A 23857-nucleotide genomic window follows, 5' to 3' on the forward strand; every position below is an offset into this window, starting at 1 on the left:
GAAGCTAAAATGACCAAACTGAGGTTATTGTGCTTTGGTCACATTATGAGGTGACGCTGGAAAAGAGCATAGTGGAAGGAAAAGTTGAAGGCAGTAGGAAAAGAGGAAGACCCAACATGAGATGGATTGACTTAATCAAGGAAACTACAGTTTGCAAGAGCTGAACAAGGCTGCTAACAATAGGACATTTTGGAATTCATTGGGTCACAGCAAGTTGGAAGTAACTTGATGGCACAACACACACAGTCATCCTACCAATCTTTTGAATTGCTTGCCTGGCATTGCTTAGCCTGTCTGTGGGAGAAATAACTCTAATTCAAAATGTATGAGTACCATCCATATGTACTGGCATCCTTGCATGCACCAGGATCTGACATGTCACTATCACAGATAGGTTAGTACCTCAAACTGGAGCTGGTCAGCAATGATCCATTGTCATTCTGAAGCAAGCAGCCTGAGTCATAGCCCTTGATGGGGCAAAACTGTAATTCTGATATGTCGTTGAGACCTCACAATGCCCTCTGTTTTGTTGATTTGTTTTAGACCTGCAGATCACTAATACTTACACCAATTAAAGTGTCAATTTACCATTGTACTCCCTCCAAGGTACATCTCAGTGCAATTGAGCAAACACAATTCAGCATAGAAGGCCACCAAGGCCACTTCTCAAAAGGATTTGTTATTGAGGCCAGAATACTCTCAAAAGGTTTAGTTATTGGGGCCCTACTAACCTCCAACACCCTTAATGTTGTTCCTGGCCAGCAGATTTAATAGGGTCCTTTCAAACCCTCTGCTGGAGAGGTTTCATTCATATCAGATCCATCTGTAAGTACAGTTTTCTTCAGGGTTTTAAAGACCCCAAAATTGCAACAGCACTTGTGTGGAGAAACTGTTCTCACCTATCTGACTATTGAAAGCTTACACCCTAAAATCTTGTTGGTCCCTAAGGTGCTATTGACCTAGAGTCTGAAGAGCCTCTGCTTTGCAAACAAAATGTCCCTACTTCAATCCCTGGATTCAGGGATGGGCTGCGGCTCAGTGAGTAAGCATCTGCTTGGCATGTGGAAGGTCCTATTTTCAATCCCTGGCATCTCCCATTGAAAGAACCTGGTAGGAGGGGGGACTTCTGGGGGAGGAAAATACCGAGCTGAGCTGCTTCTCATAATGGGAGCAGGCTGGAACTTCTGTTCGGGGTAGTGGAAGGCAAATTAATGCCAATGCCTACTTTTCTCAGTTAGAGATTAGTCCAAGAAATGCACAGAAAACTTTGAGGAGATTTACCTTGGCTAAAAGGGAGTCCCGGGGGGGGGGCTCCTTTGAGGGGTCTCCGGGAATAGTTGCATTTCTTCCAAATGATAAAGAGGATATAGAATTTTAGATGGTCTGAAAAGATTGCAGCAGAAATCTTTTGAGGGTGCAAACAAACCTGGAAAATATTTGGCTTGGCAACTGAAGAAAAAGAGAGAAAATAAAATTGTTAATAAAATTGTGGTAGATGGAAGAGAGGTGGTTAGCCAAGAAGGAATAAAAAGAGAATTTTTAAAGTATTATGCCAAATTGTTTAAAGGTGTTAAAATAAATAAAAAAAGATGGATGAGTATTTACAAAAGATAAAAACAGAACCCTTAACAGAAAATATGCAAAAAAGTTTTGAATGATCCAATTGAAAAAAATAAAAATTGAAGCAGCAATTAATGCAATGAAAAATGGAAAGGCACCTGGGCCAGATGAATATACAGCTAAATATTTAAAAACCTTTAAAGAGAAGTTAACACCAAAATTGCGGAAGTTGATGAACATGATAAGAATAAAAGGGAAAATACCAAACACATGGAAGGAGGCTGTTATTTTGTTGATTCCAAAGGAAGATAGAAATGTCACTAATGTAAAGAATTATAGACCAATCTCGTTATTAAACACTGATTATAAGATATGCACAAGAATCTTAGCAGAACATCTTAAACAATATCTAATAAACTTTATAAAGGAAGACCAAGCGGGTTTTCTCCCTAAAAGGCAAATAAGAGACAATATTAGAACTGTTGTAAATATTGTAGAATACTATGAAAGACATCCAGAGAAGGAAGTTGCATTATTCTTTGCGGACGCAGAGAAAGCTTTTGATAATTTGAATTGGGACTTTATGTTTGCAGTAATGGAGAAAATGAAGTTGGGGGGAAACTTTATAAGAATGATAAAAACAATTTATACTGAACTACACGCAAGGTTATGTATAAATGCAGATTTTACAGAAGAAATGATAATCAGCAAAGGTACAAGGCAAGGTAGTCCGCTTTCACCATTGTTGTTTATAACGACTCTTGAAATTTTATTGATGCAAATACAAGATGATGAAGAAATTGAAGGAACGAGAATTAAAGGATTTTCCTATAAATATAGAGCATTTGCAGGTGATATAATGTTTATAAATGAAAATCCTATGCAAGTAACACCTATGTTGTTAGCCAAAATACAAGATTTTGGAGAATTGGCGGGACTTTATGTTAATAAAGAAAAGTCAAAAATTTTGTGTAAAAATATGCAAGTAAGTAAACAAAAGGAATTGCAGAGATTAACGGGATGTGAAGTTACCCCTAAAGTAAAATATTTGGGTGTGGAAATAACAATGAAGAATATTGATCTGTTTAGAAACAATTATGAAAAGTTATGGCATAAAATGGATGAAGTTATGATAAAATGGAACAAGCTTAATTTGTCACTGCTTGGTAGAATAGCTGCAATTAAGATGAACATTTTGCCGAGAATAATGTATTTGCTTCAAACTATTCTGATTGTGAAAGACGGTAAACAATTTAATAAATGGCAGAGAAAGATTTTAGAATTTGTACGGGCCGGGAAAAAACCAAGGATTAAAATCAAAGTTTTAACACATGCTAAAGAAAGAGGAGGATTTCAACTACCAGATTTAAGATTATATCATGAAGCAGTTTGTCTAGTGTGGATAAAAGATTGGGTGACACTGTTGAATAAAAAACTTTTAACGTTGGAAGGTCACACTTATATGTACTATGGAAAGAAAAAGTTGGATTTTTTTTCCCCTCACCATTAAATAAGAAATAATCTACTAAATATTTAGATGAAGTACAAGCAATATGGCAATGAGAGAAAACCACTATGGATAATGCCAGCAGAAGTACTAAGAATAACAGCTGAGACAGGAGAGGAAAAAGGAATGTCATATAATCAATTACTAAAAATACAAAGCGGTAAAATAGAATTGAAAACGGTTGAAGAGTTGAATAATAAAAATGATTGGTTTCAAATGCAACAAATAAAAAGTTTGGTGGAAAGCGATGTTAAAACTGAAGGAATAAGATGAGAACAAACAGAAATGGAAAAAGTTCTGCTTGGAGATAATGAAAAATTAATTTTGAAAATCTATAAGTTACTTTTAAAATGGTCTACGAAGATGAAGTAGTGAAATCTCAAATGATTAAGTGGGCAATTAATGTAAATAAAGAAATACAGATGGACACATGGGAATATTTGTGGAAGAACTCTATGAAACTCTCAACATGTCAGAGTATTAAAGAAAATTGTTTTAAGATGATGTACAGATGGTATATGACTCCTAAAAAGTTGGCAAAGATGAACAATAAGATGCCAGATAGATGTTGGAAATGTAAAAAACATTCTTTCTACCATAGGTTCTTTCTACCATATGTGGTGGACTTGTGAAAGAGCAAAAAAGTATTGGCAAATGATTCAACAAGTGCTTTCTAAGATCTTGGGATACGAATTTAACAAAGTTGTAGAGCCTTTTCTGTTGGGATTACAAATGGAAAAATTTCCAAAAGAAGATAGAACTTTAATTTGGTAGTTGCTCTCAGCTGCTAGGACATTGTATGCGCAGTTGTGGAAGCAAGAAAAAATACCAGAGAAATGGGATTGGATTGTAAAAGTTATGAGATGGAGTGAAATGGACAAGTTAACAAGAACCTTAAGAGACTATGATTTAGAAGTATTTAAGATGGAGTGGGAAAAGTTCAGAAGATATGTAGAAAAAGAGTGGAAAATAAAAAGACATTGGACAATTTTTGATAATAAGTACAAGAGGGAGGAGGATATTAATTTTGGTTCTTATTAATTAAGGGTACCTTTAATATTAAGATTTTAAGTATATAACACCGGCGGGGGTCAAGTAACGGGGGAGGGGTGGGTTGAAAGTAATATATGGGATAGATAAAAAAAAGTAATGATGAAAGAAATTGAAATTTATTACCATATGTTACTAATAAAATTGTTTGAAAACAAAGAGTGGTTTACAATCACCTTCCCTTCCTCTTCCCACAACAGACACCATGTGAGTAGGTGGGGCTGAAAGAGCTCTGAAAGAACTATGGCTGACCCAATGTCACCCAGCTGGCTGCATGTAGAGAAGTGTAGAATCAAACTCTATTCGCCAGATTAGAATCCTCTGCTTTTAACCACAATACCATAGGTGGCTCCAATATGTCTAATATGATCCACAGGTAATGGCTAGACCTACTCCAAATTCCCCATTCCTTGGATAATGTCACAGCATTCAGTAGGTAAAGCACACTGCTTAACTTGTAACACAAATTCATTTTATTATTTTCTACTTATGGAGTAATGATAATGCAAGCTCTGCTCAAACTGTAACACCAAATCTGTTTGGCTAAATCATCAGTTCAATATAGCAACAGTGCAAATCCTCTCTGTCAGTGCAATCTCAATTCAAATTAACAGCAATCTAGTTAACACAATTCTAAGAAGACTGCCAGTATAGCCCTTATCACCTCATGCTGAATAGCTGTGCCATAAGTGCAGCAGCTGAACAAAGCAGTATTAAAATCATATGCTAGAAAGTAGGACTTGTAAACAATAAAAACACAAGGAAGCTCTGCCTCCAAAGGCCAAATCAATATGAAGAAAAACATTTAAGAAAATTAAAGAGAACAAGAAAGAGAATAAAATAAAAGAGGGAGAAATGATCCTAAAAGGAGAAATCTTGTAATATCCCCAACCAGACACTCACCCAAGGACAGTCACCCTATGCTCATTTGATAGATTGGGCTGGAGCAAACAAACCCACAGCTGCTAATGCTGTGAATGCCCCCTTGCAGTCACATTGTAAACTGCTGAAATACTTGCAACATCGAGTTTTATTCTCCCCAATCACCATGCTTTCCATGTGTTTTAATCCTAAAAAGTGTACAGTGATTAACACTGTAATCAGGGCTTTTTTTTTTTTAGCAGGAACACACAGGAATGCAGTTTCAGCTGGCGTGGCATCAGAAGTGTGGCCTAATATGCAAACGAGTTCCTACAAAAAACCCCTGTGTGAAACAATGGTGATGTCAGGGGGTGTGGATTAATATGCAAATGAGTTCCTGCTGGGCTTTTTCTACAACAAGAGCCCTGACTGTAATAATGATGTATTTGTTCAGATATCTTTCCCCATGAATAATTATGAGCTAGTGTATGAAAAGGAGATGCTACTGTCGCTGAAATCACCCCTCTCCCCTTCCTTTCTTATAATAGGTTAACGTGGAGGGTGTCTACTGTGACAGGTGCAAACCGGGCAGGTTTGGACTCTATGCCAGGAATCCACTTGGCTGCAGCAGCTGCTACTGCTTTGGTGTGACATCCCAGTGCAGCGAGGCACAGGGGCTGGTCCGCGTGTGGGTGAGTAAAGGACTGCTGAGCCATGTAATGCGATAATGTTGTTTCCTGCTGGCATTTTTTAGTCAGGCACAGAGATGGAGCCAGGAAGTGGAGAAACATTTAAGAGTCCCGTCCCCCCCATGTACTCTGAGAAGTGGGTAGAGGACCATGTTCCACTTGGCAATCAGGGTCAAAACATTTTAAAAGTCTCTGATAAGGTAATAAATGTCAAGCCCCAGAGTAAAGCTATTAAAACCACTGTAAAAGGCAGTATAGTCAAGTGAGGGAAAATTGTTCCATGAAAATATAGCACTCCAGCACTGCTTTGTTTCTAAATGTGAAACAGTGAGGAAAATCACAGTCATTCAGTCTCACCCAGAATAACTATGGATTACTGAAATATAAGAGAATTTAATTGATTTACTGCTCACGTTTTTCTTTCAAGTATTTAAAGCAATTGTCAAGGACCTCAGTACTTTAGAAAGTGGAAGAAATCCACTGATCTCTACATGTAGGCATGCTACCTGTTTCTTATTTCAAGGAAACTTTTCTTCTTTAGTATTAATAGAAATACTAATGGAAAGCCAGATCTGCAAAAAGCAACTTTAATTAAATATATTATGATGTGATATTTTCTTATAAAGTATTATTACCATTCTGACACATGTAAGACATTTTCTTATAGTTCCTTATAGTTCCACAATATGTTCCTTATTTTGTAGTGCCTTGGGTGACTATCTTATATGTGGCAACTTCTATGAGTGACCCATATACCTGTGCTATGTGAAGTACTACAGTGTTGAAAGGGTAGGAAAGAAAATCAAAATTCTCTAGAGAGTAAGGATTATTAACAATAAAATGAGTTAGCATCTGGCAATATTTTCTCCAGTTACTAGCATGCTTAATCAGAAGGTGGAGAAAAGTAAAACACAATGACTAGAGAAGGATTATGGGGTTTTGTGTCACAGTTGCTGTTTTGCTTAGGTCAATTTACTAGATTGGATCAACCATAATCAGCTAGTGGATTAGCATAATCCCCATTTTCATGGGAGTTAGATGCAGTAATTCATCATGCCTGACATACAACCTTCTACCTGGGAGTGCCTTTGGAAATGATAATGCTGTTCTAGCTACATCTCTCTTGATCATTGGTTGCTGTGCTGGTTACAACAGAAGGATGCTGGCGATTGGAAAAAGTCAGAACTGTGAGCATGAGTACTGAAAAGTCAAATAAGAAAACTTGATGTGTGAGGCTAGAGAGGAGAAAATGAACTGAACATAGTAACTTATTTAAAAGCAGGACTTTAGCAAAACAGTTGTATATCAGATTGAATATCTAGGCCCATTTATCTACTTTATTTATTTATTTATTTATTTCTCGGATTTATACCCCGCCCTCCCCACCAAAGCAGGCTCAGGGCGGCTAACGACAGTCAAACCAAAAAATAAAACAGTAAATAAACAATTAAAATTTTAACAATTAATACGAATTAAATAATATTAAAACAGTTTAAAATGATTTAAAACTATTTTGGTGCTAGTGTTGATTTAATTAAGTTCAGTGATGTTGGACATCTACATCAGCTAAAGGCAAGTTGAAATAAGCTGTTTTACAGGCCTTGCAGAACTAAACAAAGTCCCGTAAGACCCTTACTTTTTCTGGAAGTTGGTTCACCAGTGTGGGGCAGCAATTGAGAAGGCTCTCTCTCTGGTAGCCTTCAGTCTCACCTCCCTTGGCCCAGGGATTGACAGTAAATTCTTCAATCCAGATCTGAGTACCCTCTGGGGAACATGTGGGGAGAGATGGTCCCTAAGGTAGACAGGTCCTCAGCCATATAGGGCTTTAAAGGTGATAACCAGCACCTTGTAGTGAATCCGGAATACTATTGGCAACCAGTGCAGTTCCTGCAGCCTTGGCTGTATGTGCTCCTGTATAGAGAGACCCAATAATAGTCTGGCTGCCGCATTCTGCACCAACTGCAGTTTCTGGATACGAGACAAGGGCAGCCCCATGTAGAGGGCATTGCAGTAGTCTAGTCTCGAGGTGACCGTTGCATGGATCATAGTTGCTAGGTCTCTGCACTCAAGGAAGGGGACCGTTGTGTCCGCCTAAGGTGAAAAAGGTGGATTTCGCAGTGGCTGCTATCTGGGCTCCAGCAGCACCCTCAAGCTTCTGACTTTGGGTGCTGATATCAGTGGCACCCCATCAAAAGCTGGTAGAGGGATTTCCCTTCCCAGACCGCCACGACTCAGGCAAAGGACCTCTGTCTTCATCGGATTCAGCTTCAGACAACTCAGCCTAAGCCACCCTGCCACGGCTTGCCATGCCAGGACTAAATTTTCTGGAGCTGAGGCCAGCCATCCATTAGTAGATAGAGATGGGTGTCGTCAGCGTACTGATGGCAACCCAGCCCATATCTCTGGACAATCTGGGCAAGGGGGCACATATAGATATTAAACATCGGGGAGAGCACCGCCCCCTGAGGCACTCCACAATGAAGTGGATGTCTCTGGGACGATTGTCCCCCAATTGCCACCCTTTGTCCCCAACCAAAAAGGAAAGAGGAGAGCCATTGCAAGGCCAATCCCTAAATCCCTGCGTCGGCAAGGCAGTGGATCAGCAACTGTTGGTTGACCATGTTGAATGCCGCCGACGGGTCCAACAACATCAGCACTGCCGAACCGCCTCGATCCAGATGTTGCTGGAGATCATCCACCAGGGCAACCAGCACTGTCTCTGTCCCATGACCTGGGCGAAAGCCGGACTGGTGTGGGTCTAGGATGGAAATGTCCTCCAGAAAGCTCTGTAACTGCAGCGCTACTGCCCTCTCAATAATTTTACCCAAAAAGGGTAAATTCTAGACCGGACGGTAGTGTGCCAATTCGGCTGGTTTTTTCAAGAGGGGGTGGACTACTGCCTCTTTGAGGGGCCTTGGAAAGAGGGATCTATTTACAATATCTTGTATAGGGTATCGAAGCTCCACCCAGCACGCTTTAATCAGCCAGGATGGGCAAGGGTCCAAATCACAAGTTGTTGGGTGCACAGTAGAGAGAATTCTGTCAACTTCCTCCAGGCTAAGTGTTGTAAAATTGTCTAAAGCTGATCTGGAAAAAGGGTACAGAGCCTCGAGCTCGCATACTGTTTCAACTGTGGCAGGAATGTCGCGGCGGAGCGATGAGACTTTATCTGCGAAGAAGGTTGCAAAAGCCTCATAGCCAATGTCCAATTCCCTACAATTTGGTCTGCCTTGTGGCAGAGTTGTAAGAGTCCGAATAATACTAAATGATTGAGCCGGGCGTGAATTCGCAGATGCAATCTTGACCGCAAAGTAAGCTTTCTTTGTGGCTTTGACTGCCATCTCATAGGACCTCAGAAACTCTCTATAAGATGTTCTGGTCACTTCGTCTCGAGTACGCCGCCACTGCCTCTCTAGCCGTCTGAGACTCTGTTTCATCAGGTGCAATTCCAGGTTATACCATGGTGCTAGCTTTGAATGAGGGTGCCAGGGAATGATCTCATCAATGGCCATGGTGAGCCGGTCTTGCCAGGACTCAACCAGGTCATCGAGAGAGTTGCCAGGGGGCCAGGGGTCCCTCAGTGCCCTCTGGAACTGTACTGGGTCCATTAGGTTCTGCGGGCAAGCTAAAATATGCTCACCGCCTAAACGGGTTTGAGGTGGCACATCCATAAGGGGCTTCAGGACATAGTGGTCCAACCATGGCACTGCATCAGCAGTAATTCAGTCCACTGTAACCCTCGATGCAAAGATCAAGTCCAGCTTGTGCCCAGTCTGATGTATGGGTGTTGTTACAAATTGAGAGAGTGCTAGCATAGCCATGGATGACACTAGGTCCGTCGCCTGATTGAAGGTTGCGTCATCAGCATGGACATTGAAATCACCCAGGATTAAGAGCCTTGGGTGTTCCAATACCCAGCCTGTTGCGGCCTCCATCAGGGATGAAAAGGCGCTAGCTGGTGCATTAGGCGGTCGGTACACCAGCCAGATTGCCAAACCCTCTTCAACATCCCACTTCAGACCCGCACATTCAATGCCATCGATCTCTGGAGTCGGGAGAGCCCGGAAGGAGTAAGCCTCCCGTATGAATAGGGGCACACCTCCCCCCTGCCCGCTAGTCCGTGACTGGTGAAAGACTGAGTACCCTGGGGAAGCTACTTGGGAGAGGGCTACCATCTCCCCATCACGTACCCAGGTCTCAGTCATGCATGCCAGGTCCATATCCTGTTCACACAGGAAATCCTGAAGGACTGAGGTCTTATTATTTATGGACCTGGCATTGCATAACACCAGTGACAGAGGTGAGTAATTGAACCTGACCCCCCCACACACCTGTCACCATTGGGATGGGATGCAGACTGGAAGGGGGCCGAGCACCCTCATGTCTCAGCCGCCTTCCCTTACATTTATGTCTGTTCCTACCATCATACCTTTCCCTCCCCAGGAGTATTGGGATCCCCAGGCCGGTCATTCCCCCCACTGGTCTCCGCAGTCGCCTCAGACTGATATATAGGATGCCCTGCTACAATCCTGTATTCTAGTTTCTGATTTCTTCTGTCCTTGCCCTTGCTAACTAAGAACAGCCTCCCCAGTCAATCGATTAGCCCCTGCCAATTAACCTCCCCTAAATAGTTAATTCTAAAGCCCCTCTTAATTTCAATCCAATTAATTAATTAGCTAATAAAGAATCAATTTACTCCTAATGGCCAATTAAATTCTAAGCCCCAGCCACCCACTAATTTATACTCCCAGCTTAATTAACCAATAACTCAATCAAATTTCTCAATAGCTAATTAATTCAAATATCAATCCCAACCCAAGTTAACTCCTCTCCCCAATTTCTCTCCTCAATTAATCAACCACTAATACAATAGGTTCAATTAATTTAGCAGCCAAAACATAACCATAGCTAGCAATAAAAGACAGTTAGGTGGGCATTCACTAAAGTACAGACTGAAGTGAACTGCTGGGATGAAAGTGCTGATAGTTAAAGTGCTTGGTGGTAAGCAAAAATAATATTAAAGTGCGGTCTAAGTGCAGGAACCTCTTTTATCCTGGGGCCAAGTTTAGCCTCCGCTAGTCAGCAACCCAGAAGGCATGGAGGGGATAAAGATCCTCCCTGTGCCTCCCAGTTGCCGATACTACCAGGCTGAGCACAGTCCAAATAGCTGCTTCGTTAAAGGTTGCAGCTGGGCTAATAATGTTAGTACTGTTAATATTGTCAGCAGCCAGGGGGGTAGTCCAAATGTCACCATATGAATTTTTTCAGCTGAGGAGTCGTCCAGGAACAGCAATAGCCGTCTCCGATGGTCCGGGAAATCGCCAGTGGCTGGGTAGAATTGGACCAAAGCGTAGGTCAGACTGCCGCTGCAGGGCTTGCTGCTGGAGGGGGGGTTTTGGCAAATTTCTTCATCAGCGTGAGGGTCGGCTGAGGGGTTGGTAGTTTTCCTCATCGGCTGGGATGGTTAGCAGTTTTCCTCGTCAGAGCGAGTCCTCCGCCACATCAGCCGACGCTGCCGGCTCCACTCCCCGCCCAAGGCTGCTCTGCTCCTCCTGGCTGCGTCCGTCCTCCACAGCACGGCCCAGCTCAAGTCGCCACCGCTCCCCCTTGCTGCCCGGATAGCCACTCACTCCACTCCGAGGTTTGCTAAACAAACACAGTCCAAAATATTCAGTAAATTATCTGTACACTTTGGTATGAGCTTTTTTTTTCTGTGTTCCTTCCTAATACAGAGAGTACTTAAAAATCATGATGTGCTTTCTGTGAAAGGTTCTGTTCAGTGCAGAAGTATGATGGTACATGAATGTTGAGAGCTTAAATTTCCATATATACCACAGGCAACTGTATAATAAGTGTCCCAAATTTCTTTCTGCAGATTTTGTATTCCACGTGCAGTCAAGAAAAATGTGGCTAAAACCATTAGCCTACTGAAGCCTATGCACCCTTGAATTCACTGTTGTGGAATTCTGTTATCCCTCTTCCTGTCATAATCTTTTAGAAATGAAATTGCAGCTTCTGAGAGGCTATAGTGGGAAAGAAGTAATCCTCATACATTTATTTGACCTTAGCTCTTAATAAGATGTGTTTCTTAAAGAAGAATAAGGTGGTCCCCCCCTTTCCTTTACTAAAATTTCTTATCTACCTAGAAATCTAGGAGGATCCCCCCCCCCCACAAATACATATTTAAAATTATTGGATCAGTATTTTAAAACACAAGTATCAAGTCCCAGTTGTTGCATACTTAATCAATAAAAAATAAAGTTTGACTTGTCCCTCTAACATTCTGTGGGAAAGTAATAAGGTTTACGGTCTTTACACAACTAGGTATGGCCTAATTTTATTGATCTGACATAGTTTGGGCTAAGAGGAGAGTGCAACTGAGTCAGTAAAGGTAATGTATTAGGCTGTTCGAAGCATCACTTCTTCTGCAAGAGGCACAAGTGTACGTGATTTATAATATTGATTTAAAATTGCCCTAATGATCAATTATCCTTCTTTGAATTCTCATACTTAAATTAGGCTTGCAGCTTCACATTATAGTCTCTCTGAATGTTTTCAATCTATTTTAGAATAGATTCAGTGCAAATGATAAAAAAATCCTTTAATGTACAGGTATTCTATGACATTGAGGCATACATTTCATATAGTTCATGCATTAACCAGTTTCTTTCTGATTAGCATGTCTAATGCATAGGAGTCATAGACACCTCACTTGGCATTAGCACTTCAAAGAAACATTCTGTCATGCTACTGAATCTGTTCCAGATATGGGTAGAAAAATAATTATATCAATTCTGAGCTTCACTTTTTCATTGCCAGATTGACATTTTGTGAAATTCCACAAACTGTATGATGTTTTCAGGGATGTTTTTATTTGCTTAATTTACTGATAATTGCCATGTCTACTTCAATAACATTATAGTACTTCTAATTCTGTAACATTTCTGATTCCTTTCCCATATTTATTTAGTATTCTGTAGGATTTCTGTAGGAGAAAATTAATATGTTATTTCAGGTTTTGTTGATTACTGTCATAAGTGTGATTTGAAAATGCTTCGTGTTCTTTTAGAATCACTCCCATTTTTATAACTGGGTCATGATTTCTTTATCAGGACCTAAGAAGAAATACTACATGACTGCGGGGTGCCTCAGGGGGCAGTGCTCTCCCCAAAGTTGTTCAACATCTACATGTGCCCCTTTGCCCAGATTGCCCGGAGGTATGGGTTGGGTTGTCACCAGTACGCTGATGACACCCAGCTCTATCTACTGATGGATGGTCAGCCTGTGTCCCAGAAAATTTGGACCTGGCGCTGCAACATCGGGGAGAGCACTGCCCCCTGAGGCACCCCGCAGTCAAGCACGTGCCTCTGGGTCATTTCACCCCCAATCTCCACCCTTTGTCCCCCACCATCAAGGAAGGAGGAAAGGCATTGCAAGGCCAACCCCTGAATCCCTGCGTCGGCAAGACGGCGAGTCAGCAACCGATGGCTGACCGTATCGAACGCTGATGATAGGTCCAACAACATCAGTACCGCCGAGTTACCATAGTCTGTTAGCTTTATAGAAATGCACTCCTGAATAATTTTGTTTTATATAGATTGCAGAGTGACAGAAGCATGGGAGACTGCGTGACCTCCTCCCTTCTCTGTGTACAGTCTGTTTCATTTATATTTTTGATTATTATGAATGTCTTGATTTTGTATGACATTATGATTTTTTCATTTGTTTGTGTACATTTTATTAGATTGCAGTTTGCTTTAAACCAAAAAGAATTCACAAGTGAAAATTGCTTATTTGAAAGTAAAATTTTGAAAAAGCTTTATTTTTTCCCTTTATCATTTAAATTGTGTATAGTTGACCTTGAAGCCAGATCAGGTAATCCTTCCTCTGGTTGATGAAAATGCCCAGCACCAAACTGTACAAGGGATTGAATACCAACATCCAGAGACTGTTGCAGATGTTGAATTGGTGATGAAGGAGCTACGCTCAGAACCATTTTATTGGAGACTTCCAGAACAGTTTGAAGGACGAAAGGTAAAGACAAATAGGAACTGGTATTTCATAAATATTTATCTTCCTTTCACTATGAAAATCAGACTGAGTTGGTATATATTTCTAAAGAATAAGAATGTTTGATGTCACTATTTATCTTGGCAGAAATGTAACAAAAAAGATGTAGGTGTGTCATTTTGTGCATCACTGGGCTATATCCATATGGAATGGATCTTTTCACCTCCATCTTTGCACCAAATTCCCCACACTCTGGGAGACTCTCAGAAATACTATGAGGTGAAATGTGTGGATCTACACTGGAAAGAGAAAACTGAGGGGGAGCACCACTTTTGTGTGAATGGATATGCTCATCAGTTTACAGAAGAGTAGGGTTGCCAGCTCTGAGTTGGGGAATATCTGGACATTTTGGGGGTTGAGCCTGAGAAGGGTGGGGTTTGGGGAAGGGTATAAAATATAATGTCATAGAGTCCACTTCTAAAGCAGATATTTGCTCCAGGTAAACTGATCTCTGTCACCTGGAGATCAGTGGCAATAGTAGGAGAGCTCGAGCTACCATGTGGTGGTTACAGACAACCAATATAAACTGCGCCAAAAATTACTAAATGCAATAATAACTCCATTTATGGAATTCACTTAATAAGGTATATTTATACAACACAATTCTAGAAAAGTATTTCAAATCAAGTCATTATACAATTATTTCAGACCAAGTTATTTCACTGCAATAAAGTGCTTGTGCAAAAAATGTTTAGACGTTTGTAGTCGAAAGTGCAATAGAGGAATCAATATGGGATGTTTTTGGAACCACCTCGCTTGGGGGTTTGCACAAACAAGTGGTGGTTGACAACCCTACAGAAGAGGTCTTTGGGTGCAACCCCAGTATCTATATTAAAGAATTAAAGAATGAAATATTTATGGAAGCTTTGTAAGAAATTATGAAGAACTGTATTTCCAGCACGTGATTCTCTGATTTTACTATTTATAATAAAAATATTTTCACCTAAGTTGGTATTTTCCAATATGTTGCAGTTAAGACTAAACATAAAGTAAAAAATTAAAGGTGGAACTACTCTAATTCGTTTGGGGTTTTTTATAAAAAAAACATTGGAATACTTGACTAACACTGTGAAACATTATAGTAATTATAGTTACAGAAGTGGGGACTCACAAAGAACATGGGAGGAGGGTACATCTACATCACCTCTCCCCCCTTCTTGAACAGTCTTCCTCCTATTTCTCACCCCCTTCCCATCTGTCAATCTTCCCAATCTCCAGGGCTCCCACTTCACTGGTCTTGGAGGTCGAGAGTCGCACAGTTCCCAAACTCCAAGCCTTTCCCCACCCAACACTGGCCTTGGAGGTTAAAAGCTGTGTGACTCTTGATTACCTAGGTTTCTCTCTCTACCACCCAACACTGTCCTCGGAGATCAAGAGCTGCACGCCTCTCAGCTTCCTAGGCTTCTCCCTCACACCACTCAACACTGGCTTTGGAGATCAAGAGCTGCACAACTCTCAATCTCCTAGGCTTCTCCTCCCCACTGACCTCAGAGGTCAACAGCTTCTGACCTCCAAGAACCTGTTCTAGCTGGCAGGCTCTGATTAGCTGGCTGCCATGTCCTGGTCTATTTGTTAGCAGAGGCACAGCTAAAAGTGGGTTCCAAAGTCCAGTGTCATTTAGTCTAGGGCCAGGGCTCCAGAGGTCAAGCAGTGTCATTCAGTCCAAAGTCAGAGAGTCAGAGATTCAGCAAGGCACATGAAAGGACCTGATCACAAAGGCCAGCCATCAGTGGCTTCTACTTGCATAGGTGTTTATTTGTAGGACCGTGGGATTTGGTGCTGTTTAGCAAAGCTAGTGCTCATATATGAACAGGAAGCTCCAGAGTCTACCAAGACATGTGCAAGCACCCAATTCTCATCAGGAACCTTTAGTGCAATGGGAAGTGTTGAAGACTGGTGCTGGAAGGGTCTTTGGACTCTACAGCTCTTCTCAACTAGCCAGGACCACACTGAACTGAGGTGCGGAGTTTAAATCTTGTAGGCCAGAATTCTTTTTTTCTGAGACAGCCACTTGCATATTGAGCTTATCCTTCACAATGCAAACAAAAGTTCAGGGTGCAGCACCTTTCATTTTCCTCCCTTTACAGGTGTGGCTGGGCAGCCCCCAGCTGCATAGGCTCCCCTGTTCCCTTTGTGAGTGTTCCAGGAGCAGAGCCTGCTGAAGGGGCTGAGAAAGTCTGTCATCCTACCAATCTATGATGAGCCCCATTGTGGGCCTGTCTTTGTTCCTCCAGGCACCCATCAATACACAGGCAGAGCTGGATCAGGGTAGTCAAAATTAGGGTAAGTTCCACCAGGTGACCGCATATAGTACTTCTGACGAGGAGGAGGAGGAACAGTTGATGATGATATTGGATTTATAACCTGCCCTTTACTACCCAAAAGAGTTTTAGAGTGGCTTACAGTCTCCTTTTGTTTTCCCCTCCCCACTACGGACACCCAGTGAGATAGGTGGAACTGAGAGATCTCTGACAGAAACTGCTCTTGAGAGGAACAGCTCTGTGAGAACTTGTGACTGACTCGAAGGTCACATCAGCAGGTGCATGTGAAGGAGTGGGGAATCAGACTTGGTTCTCCCAGATAAGAGTCCGTGCACTTAACTGCACACTTAATCCTTCCAGGTGTTGGTCATTCAAGGAAGCCTTGTTCCATCCTAAGTCTTGGATCAGTAGCTGGAATTCCCTGATAAATCCTGACAAGCCTGCAGCTCAGTTTCATGCTGATTGGTTTCTGTCAACTCTGGACTGGCTACAAAGGACTCCTCTTCTCCTGAGGAGTCCTCACTATTGCTGAGCCCTGGCTGACTCATGACAGCTTCCAACACTGACCTTAAAGGCCAAGAGCTGCATCGCTCTTGATCTACTAGGCTTCTCCCTCCCCATCTCAAACGCTCCCCCCCCAACCTCAGAAGTTGAGAGCTGCACAGCTCCCAGCCTCCCTCTCCAGAGGTCAAGAACTGCACAGCTCTTGACTCCAAGCCTTCCCTCCATCTTACACTGGAACTTGAAAACTGTGCAACTCTTAATCTGCAAGGCTTTTCACACACACACACACACACACACACACACACACACAGGTCTCAGAAGTCAAAAACAGCTTAGCTCAAGGCCTCCAAAGCTTCCCCCAACACTGGTCTTGAATGCTGAGAACTGCACGGCTTCCAACCTCCAAGCCTTCTACCTCAAAACTGGTTTTCCTGTCACTGGACCAAGCTGCAGTGTCTGGGAGATGCTCCAGACCTAGAGAGCCTTCCAGATGTTGACTCCACCAAGGCTTGGCCCAGAGATGCACCTGGATGCTGGCACTGCCAACAGCTTTGAAGAGAAAGATAAATGTATTGCTTGTGCATACACAGGTAATGCTTTTTATTGGGGGGATTAAAACCCTCAATTTAAAACAAAAAATCAGACTTCTCTGCAAACCTAGGGTTTTCCCCAAGTCTGCAGAAAAATCTGTTTGGGATAAGTGTGTGTCTGATCCATGATTTAGGTATCTGCGGGGGCAGGTGGTACCCTTGGGAAATAGAAATATACTTTTACTCCAATTCAGCCACAACCACTTGAATGCTGGAGGAACCATTAACCCTGTACTCTACTCTCAAGAATGTATTGTAGTTCCTGCATGTAGCTATGCTGTTCTGGATAGGCTTGGGGTTAGCAAGAAGGAAATATAGTTATTCTCCAGCTGATCTATTCCTGTCAGTCATATTGAGAAAAAGAACAAATTATGGTATGAAATTCTCCCATTGCATCTGCCATATAGGCTTTTCTTGACTTAGGGTGCTGCATAACTTTCAGTTCATCAATTCCAGAAGATATTAATCTGTTGCATTAAATCTGTTAATATATTAATCTGTTGCATTAAAACATTAGGGACTCTTGTGGCTCCTTAGAAGACATTGTTTTTTCAAGAGTCCATATGAATTTTTTTTTTTATTTCTCATAATAAATGCAGGAAATGTTTTGTGTACTGTTATTTACCATTATGGCATTGAGGTAGAAGGCTTGTAGAACATAAATAATTCATCTGGATTTATACTCTCTAGAACAAATTTTGTGTTTGGACATCTACATTTGCCTACAGTTAAATAGTTTATAGATACACAAGCAATGTTTCTGTACTTGTCATCTTTTTATAATCTGTCATGATGCTTTTTCTTAATTGTACTGTACTCCCAGTAAATGTTTTTGTCATGTTTTGTTTTGTTAGCTGACTGCCTATGGGGGTCGGCTGAAATATGCAATCTACTTTGAAGCACGAGAAGAAACTGGCTTTGCAACCTATAACCCCCAGGTCATAATCAGAGGTGGGCTTCCCACAAACACCAGAATAATCGTCAGGCATGTAGCTGCTCCTTTGATCGGTCAGTTGACAAGGCATGATATCGAAATGACAGAGGTAATTTTTGTGTGTATTCAAAAAATTGTCATTGGCACACTGGAAACAATAAACTCATTTGTGGTGGTGTTGTCTGCTTTTCAGCATGAATGGAAATATTATGGAGATGACCCCAGGATCACTAGAACTGTGACGCGTGAGGACTTCATGAACGTCCTGTACAACGTTCATTATATACTTATTAAGGCTAGTCATGGCAGCTTCATGAGGAAAAGCAGGTAATAGTTTTGTATGGTGGTAATATTAGTATCAGTGGCAGTAATAACCCTCTACCCAGTTTTTAAAAGTGGATTATTTTCACATTAAAGATCATAAGCCAAAGTACAGTACAGAGTCACGTGCGCATCTGTTAATGGGCTGTAGCATACCTATCTCTGTATTGGATTTTGGTGGCAGAGTAGGCTAATATGCTATATTTTAAGAACTGATCGTTGATAGAGATTTTTTAAAAAAAATAAGTATTATCTTTTGGGTTGGATTGAGTAGATGTGCATTCAAATCCCTGTGAAGCAAAGATGAGATAGCAGCACCGGATAAGAGGCAGATGAGATGAGGCACTAGAATGAGTTCATTACTTTTTCAGAGCTGCAGAAACAAAAACTATACATTTACGCAGGAATGTGAGATCTAATTTTAAAGTGGAAGTCAGTATTAGGAACAGGATATGCATTTTTGGGGTGAGTTTAATTATAGCTTAACACGATATCATGCTTTGTGACCGGTTGTTGAAACAGAATCCATAATTCAAAGTATTGTCAGTTCTAACTGTGGCTCTTCATGATGTCTAAATTGATAAACCATAATTATAGATTTTGTTCTGCCTCTAAAGGCCAGTGTACCTAGACATTGGCATGCCAAGCAGAGAGAAAATTAGAGTTGATTAGTTGGTCTTTATAATGTTTTGAGACAATTTATCAGTGATCTGCAGTTTGCATTTACAAACATTCCAGACATTCCAGACATTTTTATGCCCAGAATTAAGGAACCAATTTAAGTACTCAATCTAACCCAAAAGATAATACTTATTATTTTTAAAAAATCTCTATCAACAATCAGTTCTTCTTAAAATATAGCATATTAGCCTACTCTGCTGCCAAAATCCAATACAAGTATACTACAGCCATGAAATTAAAAGACGTTTGCTCCTTGGGAGGACAGCTGTGGCGAACTTGGGCAGTATAATAAAAAGCAGAGACATCACCCTGCCAACAAAAGTCCGTATAGTCAAAGCGATGGTATTCCCAGTAGTAATGTATGGCTGTGAGAGCTGGACCATAAGGAAGGCCGAGTGCAGAAGAATAGATGCTTTTGAGCTGTGATGCTGGAGAAGACTCTTGAGAGTCCCTTGGACTGCAAGAAGATCCAATCAGTCTGTCCTAAGGGAAATCAATCCAGACTGTTCCCTGGAAGGTCAGATGCTGAAGCTGAAGCTCAAATACTTTGGCCACCAAATGAGAAAGGACCACTCCCTGGAGAAGATCCTGATGCTAGGAAAGACAGAAGGCAAAAGAAGAAGGGGATGGCAAAAGATGAGATGACTGGACAGTGTTACTGATGTAACAAACACAAATTTGAGCAGACTTCGAAGGATGGTGGAAGACAGGAAGCCTGGCGTGACTTTGTCCATGGGGTTGCAAAGAGTCGGACTCTACTTTGCGACTGAACAACAACAAAAGTAGCTCTAAAATATAGTTTGTTTTTACATGTGGAAGATACATCTTTGGTACTAAATGGTGTTTAGTGCAGAACTTGGTTTAGCTTAATATTTGAATTAATGCCGCTTAGGGAGGACAGTTTAGTTAGGAAAAGACGGTATAGCCCTTTCTGTCTGCCTCTACTCAAGCAGTTCCACCCGTTTCATTTAAGTGAAAATAAAAGTCAGGATATCTAATAATAGCTTTCCTATATCAGAGCTCATTTGGCCCTGAGACAATTTCCCGTGTTTCACCACTATTTGCTGCATTGTTATTTTAAGTGTGCTGTGCAGGTCTGAGCCATGTGAAACTAAATACAGAAGCATCTTAAATCTCTGATACAAGTAGGAGCCACTTAAAATGCATTGCAGTAGTGGTTACAAATGAAGAGGACCCGAAGGCATTGGGGCTGCAGGGGCAAAATTGCCTTAATTGAAGGCAGCATTTTCCTATGTGTGTTTTTAAATTGGTTCCTAAATTCTGGGCATGTATAAAAATGTGGTTGTCTGGAAAGTTTGTAAATGCAAAGCTGCAGATCACTGATAAATTGCCTCAAAACATTATAAAAGAACCCTCAGACTGACAGTAGGTTCAAGTGTAAAAATAGCTTAATTCCAGTGGTAGCTCTATATTAGCTATATAATTTAGCAGCAACGCTAATCATGTTTCTGCATGAAAGTGATGCTATTACATTGAATGATTCAGAGGCTGCCACTGAAAAGCTAGAGCCAAACATTTTTCTCCTGCTGTGTTAATTTTGTTGTTCCCCTTTTCGCATTTACTGCTCAAAATTGAAACATTTCTTACATTAGATGGCTGTTTTCCTTTTTCAAGCAAGTGGACTGTGACAATAAATCTTTTGGAACTGGAACTGTACTTTCCATTTTATTGTTAATTATTTCAAAAAGCTTACTATACATTGGGTTCTGTTTAGACAGAACTCTTAGTGAAGTATGCTTGAGGAAAAAAGCTAAGCTAAACTTGCTATAATCACCAAATTCTAACAAACAACCAGTAGTTTCTATGATACCCAGTGATGTTGTTTAGCACACCAACAGGGCCATCTTCAGAATACTTTCCTGGGAGTAAAACCCAAAAAGTAGATTTCAGTAAGATTCGGAGCAGACTTTTTAAGGATTGCATGCATTTAGACTCAGGATTAAGATTCTTTTAAACTATAAATTAAACTCCTTTTTAGACTAGGAGATGATCCCTTCCATAGTAAATGGAAAAGGCTGGTCAATCAGAGACTGAAACAACTAGGTTTTTAATATTCTTGATGGAAAGCGAGAAAACAGCATTCCAAAGGGTCAGAAAGCAGCTATTGCCCCCCACCCCACCCCAGACAGAAGGAAGAGATGGACACAAGGGTTTGGGTAACTAAAGGGCCACTTTCTTTCTTTATTACATTAACACAAGGGCTATAACATAACGGGCAGCACGGCAAGGCCAGGGGACAAAATACCCCTCCCCTGCCGCATGACGGGCGAGCCACCCTGCCCCTAGGTATAGCCAAAATACATGGCTCGTACCCGGGCGGCCTAGCAAAGGTTATGCCCTGGAGTTCCAACCCCCAGCCGCATGGCTAACGGGCTGGGGGTTGGAACCAATCCATGCATACCCAAGGCAGTCCGCTTCATCACTCAACTGTCCCGCATGGTCCAGGAATGATTTAGCGAGACCCCGTGCCCCAAAACTGGGGTGCTACAGGTGCTCACCAAGCTGCATAACAAAAGTTTAGGCCAAAACCCAGCCAACCTAAAAAGTGACCGACCTATTTAACCAGCCACACCCCAGCCAATTCTACAATCGCTTCTACAAGCAGTGTGAGGTAGGTGAAAAACACCACTTCCTACAGCCAAAACAGAAGTGGCAAAAAAATTCCTACCCGATCCCCCAAAACTGAGAGCAACCAGCAATTGCCCACACTGCATCAAGGGCGGGAGGGAGGGCCGAGCACGAGACGAAGAATGAGAGGAGGGAATGGAGCCCACCTCTAGGGCATGTCTGCTCCGCCCCCACCTCTGATGAAGCCCTGCCCGCTCCTCCTTCTTGCGAGGAGGCAAAACAGCCCCCAGACGCAAGGCTGTGCAGCTTGCCTCTGGATGGAAGGATTTAGCAAGACCCCATGCCCCCAAACTGGGGTGCTACAGGTGCTCACTGAGCTGCATAACAAAAGTTTAGGCCAAAACTCAGCCACCGCGAGGCCAAGCCTCTGCTTAGGCAGCTGCGCCCACTAAACGCCCAACACTTCCTTAAGCCCAAGTTTCAAGTCCTCTAAAAAAGCGTCATTGTCTGAAACATGTACGCCATCGCTCCTGTATAAATCCGCGCAATCAGGCCGGATCCCAGGGTAAGAAAGAAAGTGGCCCAACCCCCCCCCCCCCTCAAGGGCTCTTTTAAGTTCTAAATTGGCTTTGTGGTGAGCTTTTTCAATCACCCATGAGTCCCAAGCTGCATGCCATACCCGGCGTGGGATCATGGCCGACCACATGATCAAAGCCTGCGGCCAATGCCTCTTGATGACTTTAAAGTCATCTTTGACCTGCAACACAAGGGATTTTCTCTTGAGCAGGCCTAAATCATTACCACCCAGATGTATCACCACAACATGTGGCGGCAACACATGCACATTTTTGAACAAGAGGGGCAACAGGCCCAACCAATGGAGACCCCGCTGTCCATGCCATTCAATGGCGGCCCACTTGCTGAGCTCCAGCTGTGACCCGGCCGAAGTCCTCCTGGCCTGATGGGCAGCCCAAAACAAGAAGCTGTGTCCGCATATGAGGATGTGTCGTCTCTCTCCACGGACCACAGCACCTGAGAAAAGAAGAAACGATGAATAACATAGCCCCCTAATAACGTAATGCCAATTGCTGTAGTGCAAGAGGGCGAACATAGCCCTTATAGGCCGAGGAACGCCACCTACCAAGCTTCTGAATGGAAGGCGGGGAGTACCCCAGGGCAGCAGCCGTAGATGCTGCTCCAGTACGGAAGGAATGGGTACCGAACTTAACTCCTGACAGGCCCAGCATAGCAAGGGCCTTGCAAGTCACTGTCCAAAACTGATGCTTCATCAGGGGACTGCAGTCCCCGTGATGGAACAACAGATCGGCACCCAAACCACGAACAACCATGTATCGCATTAAAGCCGCTACGGTACAGATCTTGACATCAGAACAGGACCCCAAACTAATAGTATCTTCCCGTTGCAGTTGATCGGTCTTGGAACGACAAACTGTTACATATAGATCCACCAGCCAGATGAATGTCTTGGGCCATCAAGGCCTTCCCTGAAACGTCCCTTTTGGACTGAGCCACCAGCTCACTCACCCGGAGAGCCCCGAAGAATGCCATGAGAGAGGCGGCGTGAAAGAGCAGCATTTCATATTCCAACATGCACACCTGGCCCCGATCATAAACCCCTAAGAACTGCAGAGGAAATCGGTTGCCTAGGATCTTGCCTGGGCCCAACTTCTCTAGATCAACCTTCCAACATTTTCTTAATGTGAATGTCACCAGTATTCTCCTGGAAACCAAAGCCTTACTAGTGAAGATCAACGCAGACAGCCGGCCCCGAATAGATCAAACTGCTAATCCCCTGCGCCTTAAACATACACTATAGTGGAGTAATTGCTCCACCGGAAGGGGCCATCCCCTTTGGTAACCCACTTTGCTCCTAAAACTTTTGAACTGGCATACTGCCCTGTTGTACGATTTTCTGATACTAGGAACAATGGTGAGACTTATTGCTCTGCCGGCCTTGACCCGCCAATCATCCATATCCTGGGGGGGGCATCATTGTCAGAAGAAGATCTGCGTCTGGAGCCAGCTGGCAAAACTTCTGCATCTGTTTGCGGGAGAGAGCGTCAGCCACCCCATTAGCCGCCCCAGGCACATGCCTGTCGAAAAATAAAATATTAAGCCTCAGGCAACAGAGAGTGAAGGCCTGCACCAGCCTCATCACCCTGGGGGATTTTGAAGTGAAGGAATTAATAACATGCACTACGGCTAAGTTGTCGCACCAA

The 23857-nt window shown here is 42.4% G+C and overlaps 1 protein-coding gene across 8 annotated transcripts in view; it reads left to right on the top strand.

Annotated features, from left to right (window-relative positions):
• The window catches only part of LAMA2 (laminin subunit alpha 2), a 900941-nt gene that overhangs the window by 645257 nt on the left and 231827 nt on the right, over positions 1-23857 (top strand). For all 8 annotated transcript variants that reach the window (XM_060239150.1, XM_060239173.1, XM_060239164.1 and 5 more), the window contains 4 exons: positions 5527-5670; positions 13522-13701; positions 17947-18135; positions 18220-18353. In XM_060239150.1, coding sequence (XP_060095133.1) covers positions 5527-5670; positions 13522-13701; positions 17947-18135; positions 18220-18353 — 647 coding nt within the window. The remainder of the gene's footprint in view (positions 1-5526; positions 5671-13521; positions 13702-17946; positions 18136-18219; positions 18354-23857) is intronic.

Source organism: Heteronotia binoei, chromosome 1, assembly GCF_032191835.1.
Source record: "Heteronotia binoei isolate CCM8104 ecotype False Entrance Well chromosome 1, APGP_CSIRO_Hbin_v1, whole genome shotgun sequence".
NCBI classification, from domain to species: domain Eukaryota; kingdom Metazoa; phylum Chordata; class Lepidosauria; order Squamata; family Gekkonidae; genus Heteronotia; species Heteronotia binoei.